The sequence below is a fragment of the Corvus hawaiiensis genome, chromosome 17, assembly GCF_020740725.1.
Source record: "Corvus hawaiiensis isolate bCorHaw1 chromosome 17, bCorHaw1.pri.cur, whole genome shotgun sequence".
Lineage (NCBI taxonomy): Eukaryota > Metazoa > Chordata > Aves > Passeriformes > Corvidae > Corvus > Corvus hawaiiensis.
Genome location: NC_063229.1, coordinates 4,543,546 through 4,563,560, shown reverse-complemented (window position 1 = coordinate 4,563,560; position 20,015 = coordinate 4,543,546). Strand labels below are relative to the sequence as shown.

The 20,015-nt window shown below is 43.6% G+C and overlaps 1 protein-coding gene across 1 annotated transcript in view; it reads right to left on the bottom strand.

Annotated features, from left to right (window-relative positions):
• LOC125334585 (transient receptor potential cation channel subfamily C member 4 associated protein) overlaps positions 1 to 20,015 on the bottom strand; it is a 35,050-nt gene that overhangs the window by 9,012 nt on the left and 6,023 nt on the right. The window contains exons 2-11 of the mRNA XM_048321579.1: positions 15,378 to 15,506; positions 14,998 to 15,114; positions 12,402 to 12,459; positions 11,367 to 11,422; positions 9,712 to 9,840; positions 8,402 to 8,603; positions 6,711 to 6,899; positions 5,514 to 5,656; positions 1,195 to 1,326; positions 474 to 532 (exon numbers count right to left, since the gene is read on the bottom strand). Of these exons, the coding sequence (XP_048177536.1) occupies positions 474 to 532; positions 1,195 to 1,326; positions 5,514 to 5,656; positions 6,711 to 6,899; positions 8,402 to 8,603; positions 9,712 to 9,840; positions 11,367 to 11,422; positions 12,402 to 12,459; positions 14,998 to 15,114; positions 15,378 to 15,506 (1,214 nt within the window). The remainder of the gene's footprint in view (positions 1 to 473; positions 533 to 1,194; positions 1,327 to 5,513; positions 5,657 to 6,710; positions 6,900 to 8,401; positions 8,604 to 9,711; positions 9,841 to 11,366; positions 11,423 to 12,401; positions 12,460 to 14,997; positions 15,115 to 15,377; positions 15,507 to 20,015) is intronic.

The following is a 20,015-nucleotide window of genomic DNA, read 5'->3' as shown; positions in this document are numbered from 1 at the left end:
CACAACTAACACCTCTGTAGCAGCAGCACAGCATTAAAAAAAACCCCAAGCAAACTGCATCACCCCTCCAACTGCTCCAGCAGATCCAAGTTTCCTAAGGATGCCTTTTGAAAGCAGACAGAAGCTTTCCTCCTATTTCCCTGGCTCACTGTCCGCTCTCAGTGAGAAGGCAGAGAAAGAGGAAAGCTGCCTCCTTATTCCTTCAGCCAGAAAGCGTTAACTCATCCTATACATGTTTCAGCTCATTTCAACACGAGACAAAATGGGCTGGGTTTAACCACACCAGGCATATTCAGACATGCCCACTGCAGAGCAAATTCTTAGGCTGTTCCAGCAAGAGCTGAAAGGCACATGAAGTGTAGGGACAGTGCAACATTCCCTTCACGTGGAGCCTGCCCCATGCCCATGACACCTGGAACCACAACCAGGCAAACACCACCAAGCCACAACCCACCACAGCTTCTCATACTCACTCATGGTGGTCACTGAAACTCTGAAGAAGCCTCAAGAATTGTATCTTTAAAGTAATGTCCTAAAAGGAGACAAGAAAAGTAAAAAAAAAAAAGTACTGCTTTAGTATTTCTCATCAGTTACCAAGCTGACATGAAACAGCTGAATGGAAAACCTTTCCAAATCAAACCCCTTTGGACAGCAGAGCAAGGGACTTGCATAAATGGAGAAGGCTGCACTTCTCAAAATAGAAGTGGAGATTGCCTCCAAGCCTATGCACATAACAGGTAATCATTTCTTTTCACTGCAATGGCAAAAAAGCTTATAATTGTACTGATCAATTCTGAATGTGTAGGTTTGGAAGGAAAATAATAAAGAGTCCAACACAAAACCCAACCCTCGCCCTCCACCCCCTAAACCTGACTGTGGCACAATTTGTACTCTGTGTCTCTCCCAGGCAGCTTTTCTTTGAATTTTGGTTGTCTTCTACCTCTGGCTTCCAGGGTCCAGAAATTTACTCCTTTCGCAGTTCCCAAACTAGGAGAGAGGGGAGAGACTAAATTGGCCCTGCTAAATTGCTAGCACGAGCCAAGGATAGACTTCAGTGAAGACAGTAATTCCTCAAAACCTGAATGCTACCACTTCTCAAGTCATTGATTATACAAACACCCAGTTGCTCAGCACAGCTCCTCAGGGGTGTATGACAGGAAAAAAACCCAACACAGAATCCCAGAAGTCCCTCACCGGGCTGCAATCACAATTCTGGTTGTGTCCGTGCAGAACCAGGGCTGAGGCCGAGTGCTTCCTCCAGATGAGTTTGTCAAACAGGTTATTGAGGCCAGGAATGAGTCTGAACTCTGCTATCATTTTATGAACCTGGGGAACAAGAGAGGTACAAACACGTCTGCTCCAGCCTCAGACACAGATTTAATGTAGTCTGGAAACAGAAGGGCACAACCATGTTATTCTCTGACAAAACATGTGAATTCTTGTCTCAAACAGCAAGTGTTTGTGTTAACACACTAACCACAGTGCAGTAGTTTCCATTTGGTGGACATGGATGGAGAACAGACATTTTGGGATAAAGTTCTTCACCAGTGCTTCAATTAACTACTGTGTCTCTAGAAGCAGCTTTGGGCATCAGGACATCACTTCCAGCACGCTGAAAATGCATCTACACCAAACAGCTGAGCTGGGGATATTCTGCTGCCACTCATCCCCTGAGTGTCCTTTCCCTTTCCAGACACACAGCTGGAGCTCAGGTAGGCCTCTGATGACAACAAAACCCATCAATATTGGTTTTGTTCAGGGGACCTGAGCAGAGTCCAGCAGTAACACAACCACACCACACTGCTCCTTCAGGTTAAAGGGAAGCTGAACTTAGAGAAAAAAAATGCCAAATTGCTCAGGTTTATTTATCAGTCTGCCTGGTACATCTTTTTTATTCATATAAAAAAAGCTAATAATTTTGGTGTGAACAGATGTTCAATACCTTCCATCCAAGCTGGGATACTTTTGACATAAGGGATTTGGAAGATGAGGACTAAGGGAAATACAAAGTGGGATTCTTATCAGCTGTAGGCCTAGGACAAGCATTATTCCTTGAGATGTGGTTGCAAATGAAAACCACATGACTGGAATGTCCAACATGCTGCAAAAATTAAGTGCCCAAGTAATTGACATGTTCCTTAAAACCAACAAACGAAATCACTTAAAAATACCCCAAGTTGTCCCAAGACACAGAACTGTAACCAGCAGCATTTCAAGCAGATCATCTACTTCATTTTGTTTACTCGGATACCTGAATGAATCAAAATATCCGAAGCTGATGCTCTTTTACAGATTTTAGTCCTAGTTTGCAGCACAGCTGATGGCTTTTTGCACTCCTCTTGGCTGTAGCCACCAGCTGTGCCATCTTTATGGAAATCACATTCCTGGTGCTGGACATTTCAAGCATCACACCTGAGGAAAGCATCCAGCTCCTTCCCACCCCACCCATGCTGCCCTGACAGATTGCTGAGCTTGGAGTCCTCTGGTGCTCCATTATTTTAAAACACTCTTGGACACTGGTTTAGTCACAACAGCAGCTCTGAGGAATCTCTCTGAACAAAGTGCTCCCTATAGTGCCCCTGTCCCTCCATGGCACAGGCACAACAGGAGGAAGCCAAGCGTGTGAGCTGCCTGCAAGAGCCTCAACCCTCAGTAAAGGAAGAGCTTCTACACTCACAGTTTTAACTCCTCAATCTGCTCCTTTCCAAATGACTCCGATTTCAAATGTGTGCAGTTTAGTTTGCTCAGCTCTGAAGCTCTCACCTGACAGAGCTCCTCAGTCACATCACTGCCTTTGTATCACTCTCTCTCCCAGACCCCAAACTCATTACAGTTCCTCTGCCTGAGGATGCCAAGACAATCCCTGCTCTATAGTCACCCTTCAAATGACTTTGGCTTTTTCCTGCTGCCATCCAGCTTCACAGGAATTGCTCTGTTGCTTTCTCAACACTAAAACTGTCTCTGCTGAGTTTCTGTGTGTGCAGTGTGGCTCCCTACAGCAGGAGCAAGGAAATCAGCTGATAGCTCTTCACCATGACACAGACATGCAAGACAGCCTAGAAAAATACATAAGGAGAGTAATTTAGGGTGTGACGATAATGAGAAGGTAGCAAAGGCCCAGATCTGCAGAGAAACACCACATATCCCCAAGGGTGAGATCATCCCCAAAGTGGCAGCAGGAGGAGCCAAGTCACAGTTACCAATTAATGCAAATTAGCCAGCAATCAAGTTTAAACCAAGGATTCAGAGTAAACATTTGGGGACAGGTTGAGTTTGGGAGGCTGCACCTTGCTTCAGGCAAACACCACACCATTATGTCAATTGTTACAGTGGACTGAAGCAGGTCTGTGATGCCCTTAATAAAATTCTATGCAAAATGAATCCAATCTAAAACCAGCAAGTCCTTTGGCTGCTCAGACTGGTACCACAGATCCTGTGCTTTTATTCCTTCACAGAAAAGAGAAACCAAAAGGCAGCTGAAATGCTTGTCTGAGTGTGCTGCTGCAGACACTGCTGTGCCTGCATTCCAGAGCTTCCCACTGAGAACAGCTCAGCTCCAGTCCTCCATCTCCCTGGCTCTCAGGAAGGGCAGTGGATTCACATCTGCCATGCAAGTCTTATGCACATTAAGGAATGAAGAATGTATCATGTGTTTCAAAGGCAGAGGATTTCATAAAACAAAACCAAAAAAACAAACAAAACCAAACAAAAAAACCCAAAAAACCAACCAACAGCAAACAAAAAACAAAAGAACAACCAACAACAACCAAAAAAAACTGGCTCTGGACAAGAAGTGTTTGGGAATGTAGTAAATCCTTCAATTCCCTCCAGTCCTGAATGAGTCCTGGGAAGAAGTGAACTGCAGGCTAGCTTTATCCTTACCTTCCCCATCTGCACAGGGGCAGAAACAGCAGATGAAGGATAAAGAGCTGTTTTCCCAGGAAATTAAAAAGTGAATTCAAATCTAGCTGTCTCAGCAGCAGAGTTTTTGCCTTGTCACATTTGACAGGAGCACACCAGAAGTGACCCAGGGAGGGAAGGAATCTAGCACCTCCAGCTCCCTCCAGCAGCAGCAGGATGAGTGCAGGCTGCAAGCAGTTCCTGCAGTATCTATAAAACTGCATTCAGGTGGGGCACTCAGGCAGGGATGAATTATCTGTCTTGATACAATGGAAAAAGAAGTCCCCCTAATAGATCCATGTTCTGGTAGTTTCAGTTACGTTTTGGGCTTTGTTTACATTTTATTTCATGCCTAACAGAAACAGCACTTCTAAAAGGAATGACAACATGATTAGGAGTTGTTTATGGTAGTGACTGTGGTTTCTGAAAGAATTGCTGGTTCCCTCTGCTTCCTCTCATGCAGAATCTGATTCTTTTAATGCCAAGTGTCTGTTTAGAATCACAAAATCCCAGGATGGTTTGGGTTGGAAGGGATCTTAAAGCCCATCTCACTCCCCTACCATGGGCAGGGATACCTTCCAGTATGCCAGGTTGCTCCAAGTCCCAGCCTTGAACACTTCCAGGGATGGGAAGCCCACAGACTCTGCTGTATGTTCAGGGTGAACAGGTCAGTTATGTTTGGGACTGAACTACAACTGCACTTGCATTCAGATCAAGAGATTTAGGAAAAGGCCCTCGGGAGTGTTTGTGACTGACACACTGAGAGGTTAATACTCAAAATAAATGTGCTCAGGCTCCTGCCCCGCAACACAGTCTCTCTTGCCTAATACAACAGCCCTTCAATAACTCACACCAATTTGGCCCTGCCAGTGTCCAGGACATCTGAATGCCCCTGCCACCCCATGGTGCTCTGCTGAGCTGAGCAGACTGCCAAAGCTGGAAACCTGTCAAAATTGCACCAAGGATTGCTTTACTTTTCCCTTCACAACCTGCTTTTGACCCATTTAAATGAAACCACAGCTGAGCTGCAGTGACTGGTTCTTCATCACCCTGTGTGAGGCAGGGAACAATTTTTTTTTTTAATTTCAAAAGGAAGAAAGGCAAAGGAACAGATGAGTGGGATTTCCCGGCAGTGACCAGTGCAGACAGCACTGAAGTGCATCTTCCCAGCTGCGAGTTTGACAGCACACTCACACTTTCCCAAGTCATGGCACATGCTACAAAAATCATCCTGAGGGTTTCCAAAGCAGCCAAAGAAGGGTAAGGCCTGAAGGGGCTCCATCCAAACTCATCACTCATCAGGAGTGGTGAGAACACTGACTGCAGCTCCTGCAGCATCCAGGTACACCCACACACTTCCTCCCACAGGAGGCATCCCCCTGCATCCCTCCTGCACCAGAGCAGAGGCTCTGCAGAGCACAGTGTGTGCCCAGCCCTGGCCTCGTGGTTCCCAGTGGAAAGCTCCCAGTTTTCTGGGCAGGGCTGCTGGGATGGGATTGCCCAGCTTTGTACCTTGAGCTTTGCCCTGTTGTTTCAGTGTCCATGACCTCATTCATGAGCACTCAGGTTTAAAGAGATGCCAACTGTGAGTGTGACCATCCTTTGGGGCTCACCTGATTCCTCTGCCTGCCCATGAGCAGCACGCAGAGAACATAGAGCACCTCCAGCTTGTACATGATCTCGTGCATGATCTTCATGGACTGGGGCAGCTGTGTTCTTGTGGAGGTGTTGGCCAGTCCACTCTCATCTGAAGACTCTGAAAAAGATGGTGAAGCTGTGAGACTGAGGCAGCTTCAACAGGAAAGGATTTGTTACAGTTGTTACTTTTATACTGAACACTGCAGATGCAGGAGCAGCACATCTGCTGGAATTTTCTTCTCAACTAAAAATAGTGATGTACAGCAAATAACCAATCTGAATTACAGGCTAGAGAAAAAATATAGCTGAAAATTTAGAGGAGATAAAATCTGATTTTTTAAAATTATTTTTCCATAATGAGCTAAATGGCAGCATCTCCCTAAAATGAGTAGGCTCACCTAAATGAATTAATAGACTACTGCACCAGGGCATGGCATAAAAGGTAATAAAAGTAGATTGGAGTTTATGAGAAGCACTTACTATTAAATCTACTTTCATTTCATACCTCAAAACCAGTATACTTAGGCCACAGTTAAATAAATTTCATAACCTTATAGAGAATTACCCTGCTAAGAGCAGAAACAGGAGTACTAAGTACTTTTGAGTTCTACCAGACATACACTGCATTTTTGTCATACCAAAGGATGAAGAAACAAACCACACACGTGCTTCAAAGCATTTTCCTAAGGTTGTATTAACACTTCCACTGGAACAATTTTTTTTCCCCAATTAACTTCTTTAATTTAGCGGGAATTACCTTTCCTTTTTAAAGGAGGGACCACGTGCTTGGTGCGAAGCATTTGAACCCAAAGTCATCAGCCAAAGTTTTACAGTAAAATGCTGGTGAAGGCACTTACCTCAGGAGGGTTATTTTAATCACTCTTTAACCTCACAGGTTAGGGCTGAGGATGCACAGCATTTCAGTGCTAGCCAGGCATGCAAAGGGCACAGATTGCTGTAGGATGGCTCCTTTTGCTAATTTCAATTCATTAAAAAAATCAGTGCTACATGAGAACAAAACAGGAGTCAGACCTAAATGTTGATATGTGAGCCCTCCATGCAAGAAAAGAGGGATCTGGACCAGATGCAAGGAAAAGCAACACGTGGCAAACCCTGAAGAAGGTTAAGACATGCATCAGCTGCTGGTGGGCGGAGCAATGCAAGCCAGGTACCTGTACTGCTCTGCTCTGCCTCCTCATTTGCCACTCTCATCAGTGCATCCAGCACGAGTGCATTGTCCAGCCAGGTGTACCACTCTTCCAGCTCCTGCAGGAAGCTGGAAGTCCCTGTAGTTTCAGACACCTTCCGTGTGGCCAGCTTGCACAATCGCTCGATGAAGCCTGGAATATTCAGAAGTGTTGCTGGGGAAAAAAAAAAAAAAAAGAGAAATAATTTTATTACAATTTAAGATCACCACAAGGTACCAGAACATCTACTTTAGGGAAACAGAAGCGTATGGTTAAAAAGATCTGGTTAAAAAGATCAGAAGATGGAAGAATTCAGTGCACTCTCCTGTTAAGGACTGGAAGAGAGCATCCATACCTCAGGAATAACTCAGTGTTGTTCTCCAGTCATATCAAGGAACTGATCTGGCTGAAAATTAAGCTGGCAGAAATAAAGCAGCAGCCCTTGGAAGAGGCAGCTCCACCTCCCCTCTCCTCCTTTTTCCCTCCTGTGGGGTTGGTCTGTAGTAACTGAACTGGCTCCCTGCAGCAGCTGGGAGGAAAGCTGTCAGCCTTTCAAGTACTAGGTTCCTGAATTAGTTCCTTATGGAGCAAAACAGATGGAGAACACAGCACAGCAGCCCCAGGTGAGAGGGTTTGAACTGTGGAACTGCACCTTTAGACAGAGCAGTGCAATGACAGAAGTCAGGGCTCTGCAAAATGTTTGAGGAGGTGCATTTTGCTCTCAAGAGTAACTTAATTACAGGACCTGTCTGTTAAAGATACATGGCTAAAGCTTCACACTTGCAGGGGCAAGGAAAAAAGGACACAATTTGGCCATGAACGTTACATGAAAGAGTTTCTTCTCTGCAAGTATAAGCTCCCTGATAAAGTTTTTAAAATAGAATATACTGTACAGCCTTAGAATCAGTCTCTGATTGTGCCCATAAAAAATGATTAGCTCAACATTTGCTTGGCAGGGGCCTATGCAATTATCTGCTTCAGAAGCCCAGAAGCTTTTCAGCACAATAAGAACTGAAAGCAGCAGATTCTACATTTGATGGTACTTCAACTTTTTCAATTCCTACTCGTCCTTCTAGGCAAGACTTCTGCACCTGAGAAGTACTCAGCAAAGTAAGGAAAGCTGCACTGTGCCCAAAGTTAAGGCTGAGCTCAAATCCACAGATTTCCAAGGCTGGTTTGGTAACACTAGGCAACATAATTAATGTTGAACATACTTCTCTTTTGATAAAGACAGACATCCTGGTCAGGACAACATCAGATAAAATCAGAGAAGGACCTGCTGCAACAGCAAGCACACTGCAGGCAGTTTTAGTTCAGGAATTCATATTTTACGGATGACAAAGAATTACTGAGAGCTGCTAATGGGAAGTCCATGGATGTGGCTGAGGCACAGAAAACAAATCCAGTTATTTTAAGCCACTCAGTTCATCAGAGAGTGCTGAAATGACAGAAATTAACCCACCTAATTAGCAACACCACATGAAACCAAAAGCTACAAAGTTTCATTAACAGGAAAGATGGTTTCCAGGAAACTAAGGGGAGTGAATAAAGAAAAATACTTTGTAAGACACAACACTTTCAGTATCCTCCAGAAACGTAACACTATATGACATTGAGAGAGGAAAACTTTATACATTGCTGAGATTATTCTGGCTTGTTCACAGCATAACAATTACCTTGATTAATTTCAGCTCGGGAAGGGCCCAAGTTTTTTTTCTGCTGGGCATTTTTGGCCAGAAGAGTGTGCTTGTCATCACTGCCCGTGTCGAGCTCTGAGATGGTGACAGCAAGGATCCTGCAGAAGTTGGCCAGCTGCTGCTGGTCAAAGCTGGACACCAGGCTTGCCAGGTTGGGAATATCATCCAGCTGGATCATTTCCTGGAGGAGGCAACACCAGCTGAGTCACATGCGATGGTCAACAAGTGAACACAAGCAGATCTTCCCTGAGGAGCCCTCTGGGTTATTCCAATGTTAGCAAAGGAGCAGCAACAGTCTGAAGGCAGCTGGGATTTCCAACTGCTGTCAGGCTTAGCAATTCCAAAAGTACAGATATCCATATTTTAAATACTATTTTTACATTCGCAAAACATTTGGGGGCCTTTTTTAACTAAAAAACCCACAAAACCACAACCTAATTTAACACATAAATTATGTTTAGGTATTAGAAGTTTCAATTCTGTTTTCCAATCCTGTCTTTTCTTTGAAACTCACAGGTAAGAACTTGTGAATTATCTCTCAGTCTTTTCATCAGAAGTTCTTTTTAACAAAAAGGTGTTTTGAAAACAGCTTTCAGAAAAAAGAACCATTTTTGTTCAGATAAACTAAGCTTGTTTTTTATTTCAGGAAGTACATCAACCTCAACCTTATTCTAAATAATGAAGTATCAAGTTACAGACTCCTGACCTTCTCCACAAAATGTACACAGACACTTCCCATTCAAGGTCTTCCCAAGGTTACACCTCTAATATTTTACTTGCATCACATCAGGGCACTGAGCTGCAGTGATGCTGGCAAGTAAGTTCAATAACCAGGTTTGTGCAGAAGGTTTAAGTGCCATGTCCCAGCCTACAACTTCTTAGAGAGGTGAAAAATGCTAAGGGATACACAGGAAGCCTTCCAGATGTCAGGAAAACAAGTAAGGTATGTGAAACACAATCAGCAGGCAAGGATGAAAACTCAATTTATATGAGGTTCATTTTTTTATTGGAATTATTGGCTGTTCTTTAATGACAGTGAGGTACTCAGACCATGGGGACTCAGCTCCCATCATTCTCTGAGATGGGTAAAAGCACCACAAGTATGACACCACAGGAATAGTTTGGCTTCTGTATGAGAAGTGATTGAAGTTAACTATTTGTGTGAACAGGTGGGTTTCACATAAGCTACAAGAAGTGAGAATGGCACAGCAACTCTTCAACGAAACAGCTGTCTTTCCCCTACCGGGCTGGAGAGCCATACAAATAATACTAAGAAACCAGTAACGAACCTTTTTAACTCCCAGGATATCTTCAATGAGCGTTGCAGTTTGTAGGAATGTCTTTTTGTTTGTCATCAGTGTAAACAGGAACAACACAAAGTCGTTTCTCTCCGCCAGTCGCCTCGTGACTCCTTCCGTCTAGAAAGGAGCACACACAGAGCCACTGAGAGCCCACCCTGAGCAGCCACATGGCACAGCACACGCAGGACAGCCCTACAGATGATGTGGTACTGAGTCAGCTGCTCCTGAGACCAGGAAATGCTGTGTTTATGGCAACCCAAACCATCTGCAGTCCTTGTTTGGAGTCAACGTGGCGCCTGCAACAATGCCAGGATGAGAGGCTTCACCTCAAGGCAGTTGTTTTCTTGTCTGAATCTAAAGCCAACCCTGCCTGCCTGGGCACACACCGGAGGGGCTTGGCTCTGCTTTGCCATACAAACTGTGGCCAGCTCCATGTCAGGGTCTGCAAACACAGCAGCTCCTAAACCCTCAGCACTGCCCTGTCTGAGCGACCCGGATCAAGCACTGCCCTAAATGAACTGGGTGGTGAACCCCAAAGTCAGGCTGAGGCATGCAAACCCAACTTTAAGGCTGCCTTTCATGTTCTGAGCTCTCCTGAGAGCACAGCCAGGCTTTCCTGAACTCACAACTACATCCTCACTGCTGTGCCTTATCCATGACTGACAAATTCCCAGTGCTCACAGAACCAGACTAGCTCAGATAATTCCCCAGTATTTACACTAAGCATAAGAACAGTTCATGGTGCCCACAGACCCACACCATTTCTGCCATCCTGGACACTTCTCATCCAATCCCAGCAGTAATACCAAAGTGAATTAAAACAGCAGCTAGTCTAGAAATTGCAAACTTGTTTTTTAGCATATTCATGCTACTCTCAGTTTGCAAAAGTTGCATTACCTGCAGTTAAAAAAATAAATCATCCAAGCCAACAAAAGAAGTGTTCCCTCTCTTCCCCCTCCCACGTGTACACAGATCCTTATCAGGGAGACATGATCTAGTAAGACTCAAACTCTGGAGATCAGACTGATGGTTTTGGAACAGCTCCAAGCCACTAAGTGACTCTTTTCTAAATTTTTGTTAAACAGTGTTCCCTAGGTTATGGCATAATGAGGTGTTGATGAAGTAAACAATCCTGAGGATGTCCCCTTCATGCATAATCTGAGGCCTTTGCTTTTAGGCTCAGGATTTTAATGACGAGATATTTCCAGAGTCCTTTAACCCAGCACCCTCCTTTGCACTGATCTGCCACAACTGAACTGAACTAAAATCCAGCACATGGAGTTGCAGGATCTAACTTAAAACCCTTTGCCAGCCCCAGTTCTGAATAAGACCAGCTGTAGCTGGGTTTAATAGGGATACATTCCCAGCTTCAAATTTTAAGCTGGAACGTGACAAAGGCTGGCACAGCTTTCCTATGGAAACACAGAGACAGGAAGATCCAAACAAAGGAACTTAAGCTTGACAATGTGGCTAAGAAAACACATTATTTGAGTAACACATCAAAATACAGAGTGATCCTGTATTTAACTGAAGGAATTTTAGTGTAAAGCTTTGGAGTAAGTTTAATTTACACTTAAAGAGTCTGTTTGTTGTCTTATCGAGCAGCACATGTAAAAAGTGACCAGGAGAAGAGTTGTACTTACACATATACAGGTGTTGTACAGTATGCTTAAACAGTCCTTGATGAGGTCATCACTTACTGCAAAGGAGAGAGGAGAGCAGTCAGCCAGCAGCCACTCCCTGCCAAGGAACACCAGTGTCCGTGGGAGGGACATGGAGAGCTATGGAATGGGTGACAATTTCAGGCTGCTAGCTCAGAGCACACATGCAAACACCTTACAGGATAGAAACCACAAGAAACACTCTATACTTGAGCTGTTCACATGCTAAATTATTTTTGTATGGGGGGGGGGGGGAAAAACTACCCTTCGTGCCATTTTCTCCACTGGCAACTCACGCTGTTTTCTCAGCGCCTAGACTTCATAAAAAACTTTCAATCTGTTTTACTGCAGCACTTTAATATTTAAAATATGTTTTCAGCACAGGCCTACAATTGTCTACAGCTCAAGTTCAAGTCATTTCACCTTTGAAGTTCCCTGGCTGGCGGGCACAGGGTGCACCATGACATTCCCTTCCCTCAGAAGGGCTTAGGGAACCAGCAGAATCCCAAACAGGGGAAATGAAAACACTGCAGCCAAGCTGCTCCAGCAGGAAAGTTGAGCTGAAGCCACTGCACTCCCTCTCCTTACAGCAATGTGGAAATGAGTAGTCACATAACAAAAAGCGTGCTGTTTTCCTGAGCTACTCATCTCCCAGTCTCTGCAGCTCCCATTACATAAACAATGTTTTGTGGCTTTTTATTGATAATTTTTCACTGTAGCTGTAGGCACAGTAACCATAACAGTTTCCACTGATTGCAGATTAATGCTTTGAATCAAGTATGTTGTGCTGAGTGCGTGACTCTCCGGAACCGTGCCCAGAAACAGGTGACTCTCCCAAATCCCAGCACGGATCAGTACCACGGAGAACAAAGACACCAATGATTCATTCTTAAATGAATCAACAGGAAATTGCTGGGATGGAAAGAGAATAACAGAAAAATAGAATGATTTCTGTCTGAAACAGAAACATAAGGCAAAACTGGGGAAAAGAAAAAGATAAACCACCTATTTACTCACTTTTCTGCTTCTTTTTCTGTGTAATAAGAGTTGGTCTCATGAGAATTTCTACTAAAAGCTGTAAAAATAAGACAAAGAATTAAGGGAATGATCACTGAGATACAAATAACCAATTAATTTGTCAGTGACAAACCCAAACCTGTCTCTGCTGAAGTCACAGAGGTGAATAATGAAGGCTCTACAATCAAACCCCCACTGGTGTCAAAATCACACTGACAAATAATAGTTGCATTTACTCTGAAGAAACAGTAAGAGCTGTGCAAAATAATCTCCCACGAGCAAGTTTTAAAGAATTTGAGCTTGCAAAGAATGTAATTTCACATGCCTACAGATAACATCAAGGATGGTGATCACACATCTCTTAAAATAAGGAATCTTCAGCAATAATCTGCAAAGAGATGCAAATCTTGCCAAGGCTTTCTTTAAATCTTGCTGGGCTTCAAAAACATTTCAGGTCCAGACAAAATTTAGCAGCTCCAGATTTTATCTCAGCACCAAAAAGACACTACTTGTGTACAGGACCCTGTAGGTATATTTACATTTATATTTATATTAAAGGAATGTAACAATCAGCTTTCCAAGACCAGGACTGTGTTTCTGACTGATGCAGAACTGATCTTTAGTTGCTCTAGTCTATACCACTGGTTTAGCTTAAAACATTTGAAAAAACAGCAGTTTATTTAAAAATGAAAGTTGGCTACCAGAAGGAACTGGTGACTTCTGCAAGAACTACTGCAAATGCCCCTGGGTTTAAAACTCAGTTTAAAATCGTCGGCATCACCCTGTCAATGCCAACTCACAAGATACTTAAGAGTTTACAGCTTGATCTATTTGTCCCATCTTAACTTTACTCTTCTTTTAATGAACTACTGACCCAGACACAGAGGAAACCACCTGGCATCACTGGAGGCCACATTTATACGCACTGACATAAATAAATAGGCAACTTTTAAGAGGAATATACATTTTCGAGCAATATTTGTAGTAGCAGCTGTAGCATTAGTAAGGTAGAGAAAATGACAGCATTTTTCTCTACCCTATTAATTATTACACTGCAGATCTCGTATTAATGGCTTGTGTTTTAGGAGGACAATGCACACCTCAAAGTCTGGGGTTTATGCTTTAATTCTTGGGTTTTCTGCCTCTCACCAGAGGCAGAAGGAGCAAAAAGGGAATTATGAGATCGTGCTTCTTGGAATGGGGATGCATTCAGGTATAAAATCCATGAGGTTTGTGTATCATCTCATGTGTTTGCACTCTCAGGTCTTCTTTTACATGGATTCATATAAAGGGAGGAGCCAACCAAGGTGGTTTTGTTCTTCCTCAATGTAAAGGCAGTCAGAATCCAAAAATATTTTAACTATCACACATTGTAGCCTAGGGAGTACACTGCAAACTGAGTGTCCTTCAAAGTTACTCAGGTTCCACAGCTCAAAATATTGCAAAATAAAATCAGCACATGGCACACACAGCACCAGCAGATCAAACTTCTTCCCTTCAAATCCTAGAGCAGGATTTTTGAAAACACATAGCACTGGTTTCTATCACTGCCTTTAATCCCACTAAACCCACCTCTATCAGCCAAATCTCTGCCCACAGCACCAGGTAATTGCAGTGTATCTGACATTCACCATCTCCAGCCCAAGGGGGAAAAAACCAACCAAGCCCCAACCAACCAAACCCAACAAAACAAGCTGTCCCCAACACACAGAGATGCTGTGCATTATGTTAAAATCATTTCTTCAGGGAGTACCACAATTTCCCTTTAAAAACAAAGGAAATTGAAAACATTTTCATAGTGTTCTCATTTGCTTGAGTAGTTGAAAGCTTTTGCCCTCAATTGACAGGAACAACTAAACCAGTGCTCATTTCAAAACAACATAAACAGAAGCTTTAAGTAAAAGCAAGCTAAGTGTAACAAGAAATAAATAGCAAAATCTGTTTAGTTAAACTAAATAAAAAGAGAGTGTCAATTAGTTCACTGGAAAATACAAATCATACATTTCTAATGAAAGCCAAGCCAGAGCCAGGCACCATAAAACTGAGCAAATGGGTATTTGTGCAATGTAGAATTAAAGCAAATAAACAAAATGGTAAATTGCCAAAATGTCCACAGAAACCTTCCAGTTCTGTTTAAAAAACTTTGCCATAGATGAAGCAATAAACAGACAACCTGGCTAAGACACAGCCCTGGTGTGCTCAAACTGCCCCAGATCCCCCAATGTTAAGTGAAATTCTCACTGCTCCACGGCCAATTGTGTTATTTTATCTCACAACTAGGAAGCATTTGAAACTGTCTTCATTCAGAACTGAAGGTCTAATCTTTTTCAAGGCAAAAACAGAGTGACTAAAGAAATAGCCAGGTATTCTAGATTGTATAAGAAAAAAACACCTCACTTTGGATGTAATACCTTGAAAAAGACACCCTTTTCCTATTTTGATTAACAGAAAGAGGCAAAATTCTAATGCTTAACATCAAATTGGTAAAGTCATCCTGTAGCTTGAATTTTAGAAGCTTCAAAGACCTCACTGAAGGATTTCTCAGTGGGATGATTATCATACAGATCTTTCGATATTGTTGAAAAAACACACTTACATCGACTCCTCCAAACAAGTCAAATGTGTATGTGTTTGGGAAACTGGACTCTTGAGCAGCTTTTCTGTCTTCTGTGACATAAACCATGGCTTCCATCGAAAGGAGTGGAGAAATTTCCTGCATGTAGGGAATAAATACAGAGATGGTTCAAAAACAAAACTGTTCATCAGTATAAACACAATTATCTTCCACTGTCTGTGCGATCCACTGACTCATCATCACCTGCAACCCCAGCTCTCACTTACCAGCCAGTTTTTGACAGATACCACCATGCAGACAGCTTAAATAATTAATAGAGTATGGAGTATGATCACAGTAGACTTTAAAGAAACCCACAACAAAAGTATCTCAAGCTTTAGGAAGAAGTGTGCAGGCAGTACCTTTAGGATGCTTTGGCACTGGGAGAAGTCGCTGTTTGGGTGGCTGTGCTCGTACAGCTTCTGCAACAGCAGGGGGATCCCATTCCATTTTGCTTGTTTATCTCTTTCCTTCAACAAGGCCTCTGTGATCTGCAATGAAGGAAGAACGTAATTCCCATGTGTCCAACGCTTCATAACCAGGAAAATAACCTTATCACCTTCCTGGAAAAAGAGCTTACAAAATCCAGTATGTCTTCCCATGCAGCAATTTATCCAGGACAGGTAACTGCAGAATTTTACAGATGTAAAGTATCTTAAGCAGCACAGACAAATATTAATCTGCTTAAAGCAGATGTCACTTAGAGTACATAATCTCATCCTGTATTTTTCTATTGATTGTGTATTTTAAAATGGGAACACATTAGTCTCTAAACAATTCCATTAGCAGAACTCCAATTGACAGGTCAGTGAAGGAGGAAATGGGTGCCCTGCCACTGTCTCAAATTACACTGGTCCAAGGTGAAGAATGCTGAGGATGGAAAGGCTTCATTACTTGATGCATTCAGCTAGAAAGGAGTATTCCCTCAGCCAAGTCCCTGAAGTCATTATTGGTCACAGTAATGACCCAAACCATGAAGATTTACAAGCAGGAACATATCAAAGACAGAGAGAAAATTCCCTCTGTAGTCTTGGGCTTGGGTTGTAGATGGAGACCACCAACTAAATCAGTAGATTTAGTGGATAAGTGTCATTATCAGTAGATAAGTGGCATTATCCTGAGAAACAGGCTGCAACCACAAAAAAGAACACCTTGGCATTTGCTACTCATATTCATCACTGTGTTTAACACCTAAAAAAAAGAAGTAGCACCACAAGACTGAAATATTCTGCTTAAAATCCATGAAAGATGTTTTGAAGTCTGAATACTTCCAGGTTAACGCCAGGAGAATCTGTCAAGGAGGAGCGTAGGACCTTAAAATTAAAATTCACCATCCAGCCAATGACAACCAAGCTTTAACTCCTTTCCTCTCTGATACTTCAGAGGTACCTACACCAGCCCCAACACAGGGACTTATCACTGTATACAGGATAAGGTAAAGCAGACAACAATTCCAGCAGCATTTTTGGCTGCGTTTACAAACATTTTATACGCCCTCCAAATAAAAACAACAAAATAAAGAAAACCCCAATCCTCTGGTCAGCACCTCAAAGCAAACCTTAGAAAACAGAATGTCCTGAGCTGGAAGGGACACAAGGATCACCCAGCCCAGCTCTGGGCCCTGCACAGACACCCCAACAACCCCACCCTGGGCATCCCTGGCAGCGCTGTCCAAACGCTCCTGGAGCTCTGGCAGCCTCGGGGCCGTGCCCATTCCCTGGGGAGCCTGGGCAGTGCCCAGCACCCTCTGGGGAAGAGCCTTTCCCTGATATCCACCCTAAACCCCACTGACACATTTGTGGGTTTGCTCTTACTCCTAGGCCTAAACCCCTAAGCTGCTCTCATTTTGCACCTTTCTGTGGTTAAGTGACATTCCCCTCCCACCTGCTTAAATCTCGCTTCTTATTCTTTCAGCCAAGCCATCGTTCTCAGACACAGCTCAGTGCACAATTCCAAAGGGCCATTCAATTCCTGATTAGGCAATTATATGCAAATATACTCCAATTTCTGACTGAGATTTTAACCCTCTTCACTGCTTGTTATACAGGAAGACCAGAAAACTGATGGAAGCTGAGAACTCAGCCTGGTAATGTATCTAATGTGGGTCCTCACCCTCATTGTAAGATCCCCACGTACTTAGGATTCTTTTGCTGATGAAATACTTAAAATTTTAGGTAAATAAGAATTTTGAGGGTCTTGAAGTACCAGGTTTTCTTACTACAAGCAGTGATTGAAACAGCATGAGCACACTTGGGACATAAAATTCTCTCCAGTTTTTAACTTTTCCATGCTTTCTGATTTCTGAATCAGAGAAATCAACCAGCACTGCTGGAGAATGATACCATTTCCTTCCAAGACTGAGAAATAGCAAAGGACCAAACCAGAAAGCCAAAATGACCTCTCATCATTTGAGGTCTGGGTCAGCTCCTTGGAAGTCACAGATTCCATTTCTCCTTGAGATACCGAGCACAGAATGAGCCAAAGGAGCTCTACCACTGCCCCATCCCAGGTGTGGGAGGAGTACAAACCCCACAGGCAGTGGGAAGAACTGGATGAATTGCTGGGCAAAGTGCAAAGAACACACAGCAAAATGCCAGGGAAAGAGTCCAACTCCCCAGCCCCAGCTGATGTGGAAGATACCACAGGCAGGGATGACATGCACAGGCTGCAATCTCAGGTTCCAGTAGCACAGAACAGAATTCAGCACTTAAATGCTCTCAGGAAAGGCCAAAAACCTTTAATTAACATTAAAACCTTGTCCTGGGTTTTAACACCACATTTTTAATCACATGTATGCCTCTTGGTTTGGGGCAGGATCCATCTGAGCCATCTCCGCTCCCATTTCTGTACTAGCAGGGCTTCCTCTCCCTGCCCCAGGCTCCGAGAGGAAGCCACAGGAACCTTTCAGAACTGCAATTCTAAAAGAGTGAAGCAAATGTTTCCTTGCTCTCATCATCTTTTAACTGCTTTCAAAAGAAAAATAAAAAATAATAAAAAAAAGGTTTTCTTTCTCTTGATTTAACACATCTTTGGTTTTACTGCAAGCTCTGGCTTGTGGTCCCTGCTCTGGATTTGAGGATATTCTGGCTCGGGATATTTCCATTGTGGCCGGGTGGTATTTGCCAATGCAAAGACTTTGGATTCTGTGAAGGGATTAAAATTCAATCAGACTTTGTGGAGCTGTCTTTCTTTTGGTTCAAAAGTGCATCTCCTGTTTTCTGTAACAGCAGCTAGTCAATGCTTTTCATTTATAAGCAAAACTGATTTTCTTTTGGGGGAAATTGTACTGAATAGTCATCAAAATCAGCCCTGGGTCTTTTGGGGCTCCTTTCCTCTGTAGAACTTTTTTATCTCAATCAAGCACGAAAAGTGTAATCCAACACTGATTTTCTTTTACTGAAAAGCTCTGGATAAAATGCTTGAAATCTTGCACACAAAACTTGAGAAGTTAGGTATTATCTAGCAAGAAGGAGAGGCTGTAGCAGCCCAGCTGGAAGAGGCATCCATTAAAAGCCAGGACCTCCCCAAGCGCTGGCAGCTGTCACACCTTGCTGGCGTTAGGACATGCCAGAATAAGGATCAATTACTGGGAAAACAAGAGCAGCAGCATCAAAGCCTCCCTAAGACGCAGATTCAGCAAACCAAACTGGCACAAACACCAGGACTCCACACGGTCACTTCCCAGATTGCTGCAACATATCCCAGTTCTGGCTCACAGAGAAACCCAAGGACAGCACACTGGAGCTCTCTGGAGTGGTTCTGTTCCAGGCAGATCCCTGAAAACACAGTGGCACACAGCAGCTCATGCAGAGCTCCCAAGCCATGTCCCAGTCCAAATCTGTCCATACAACCCCGGTTTTACACCTGTGGTTTCCTGAATGCTGTTCCCCAGCCAGGCGATCACCACCTCACCAGAACCATCCACGTCCCCCTGCTCCAGCTGTGCCAGGAAGCTGTGGCAGCGTGGATTTGCTGGAAGGGGCAATGAGAGACCTTTGAGAGGATTCAAATTCAGAGATAAAAATGTGTCACCCATGACTGTAAGGTAGAACAGACTGAGTGGTTTTCTCTTTGAAGACTCCCAAGGAACTGGAGCTCAGGATTTCCCAGAAGATTACTCCAAAGACTGTTAACTACCATAGGAACACTTTCTGACTACACAGTTTAAATAAGTTTTGTGCATAATTTTCCTTGACAGTATACAAAGGGCTGAATAAAGACACTGCATACAACTCTGCATATTTCTTTTAATTTTCTTTCTAATCCTCCTATCTTCTAAATCCTTTCAAAAATGACAGAATAAACAGCACAGAATCTCCTGAGTTGGCAGGGACACACAAGGACTGTCAAGCCCAGCTCCTGGCCCTGCACAGACACCCCAACAACCCCACCCTGGGCATCCCTGGCAGCACTGTCCAAACGCTCCTGGAGCTCTGGCAGCCTCGGGGCCGTGCCCATTCCCTGGGGAGCCTGGGCAGTGCCCAGCACCCTCTGGGGGAAGAACCTTTCCCTGATATCCAGCCTAAATCTGCCCTGACAACACCAATTTTCATGATGGTCAATAAATAATTATACCTGCATCTTCCTGAAGTTATATGTTAATACTTGCCTAAATCCATCCCTAGATCAGTCTAGTTTCCCTTTCACTTCTCCCCCTCCACTTTGCTCATCCTCCAGGCACAGCCTCTCCAGCAGCACAGGAGCAGCTCTTCCCCCCTGCTCCATGTCCATGCCCTGGCACATGCTCAGCATTGTGTTACCAGCATTGCCAAAACACTTCTTACTGCCCTGAAATCTCTTGGGAGCTGAAGTTGCTTCCAAATCCCTTCCCCTTCCAGTGAGGATTTTCCTTCTTACCTGTGCTCCTGCACTGTGATAATTCTCCTTGCTCTACAAAGCAAATCTCTGATTTCCTAACCTTGCCTCCACCCCTGTGCTGAGCTGTGGTCAGTGACACCTCTGTGTCTTCCCACAACTGCCAACGAACCGAAGGCCCAGGA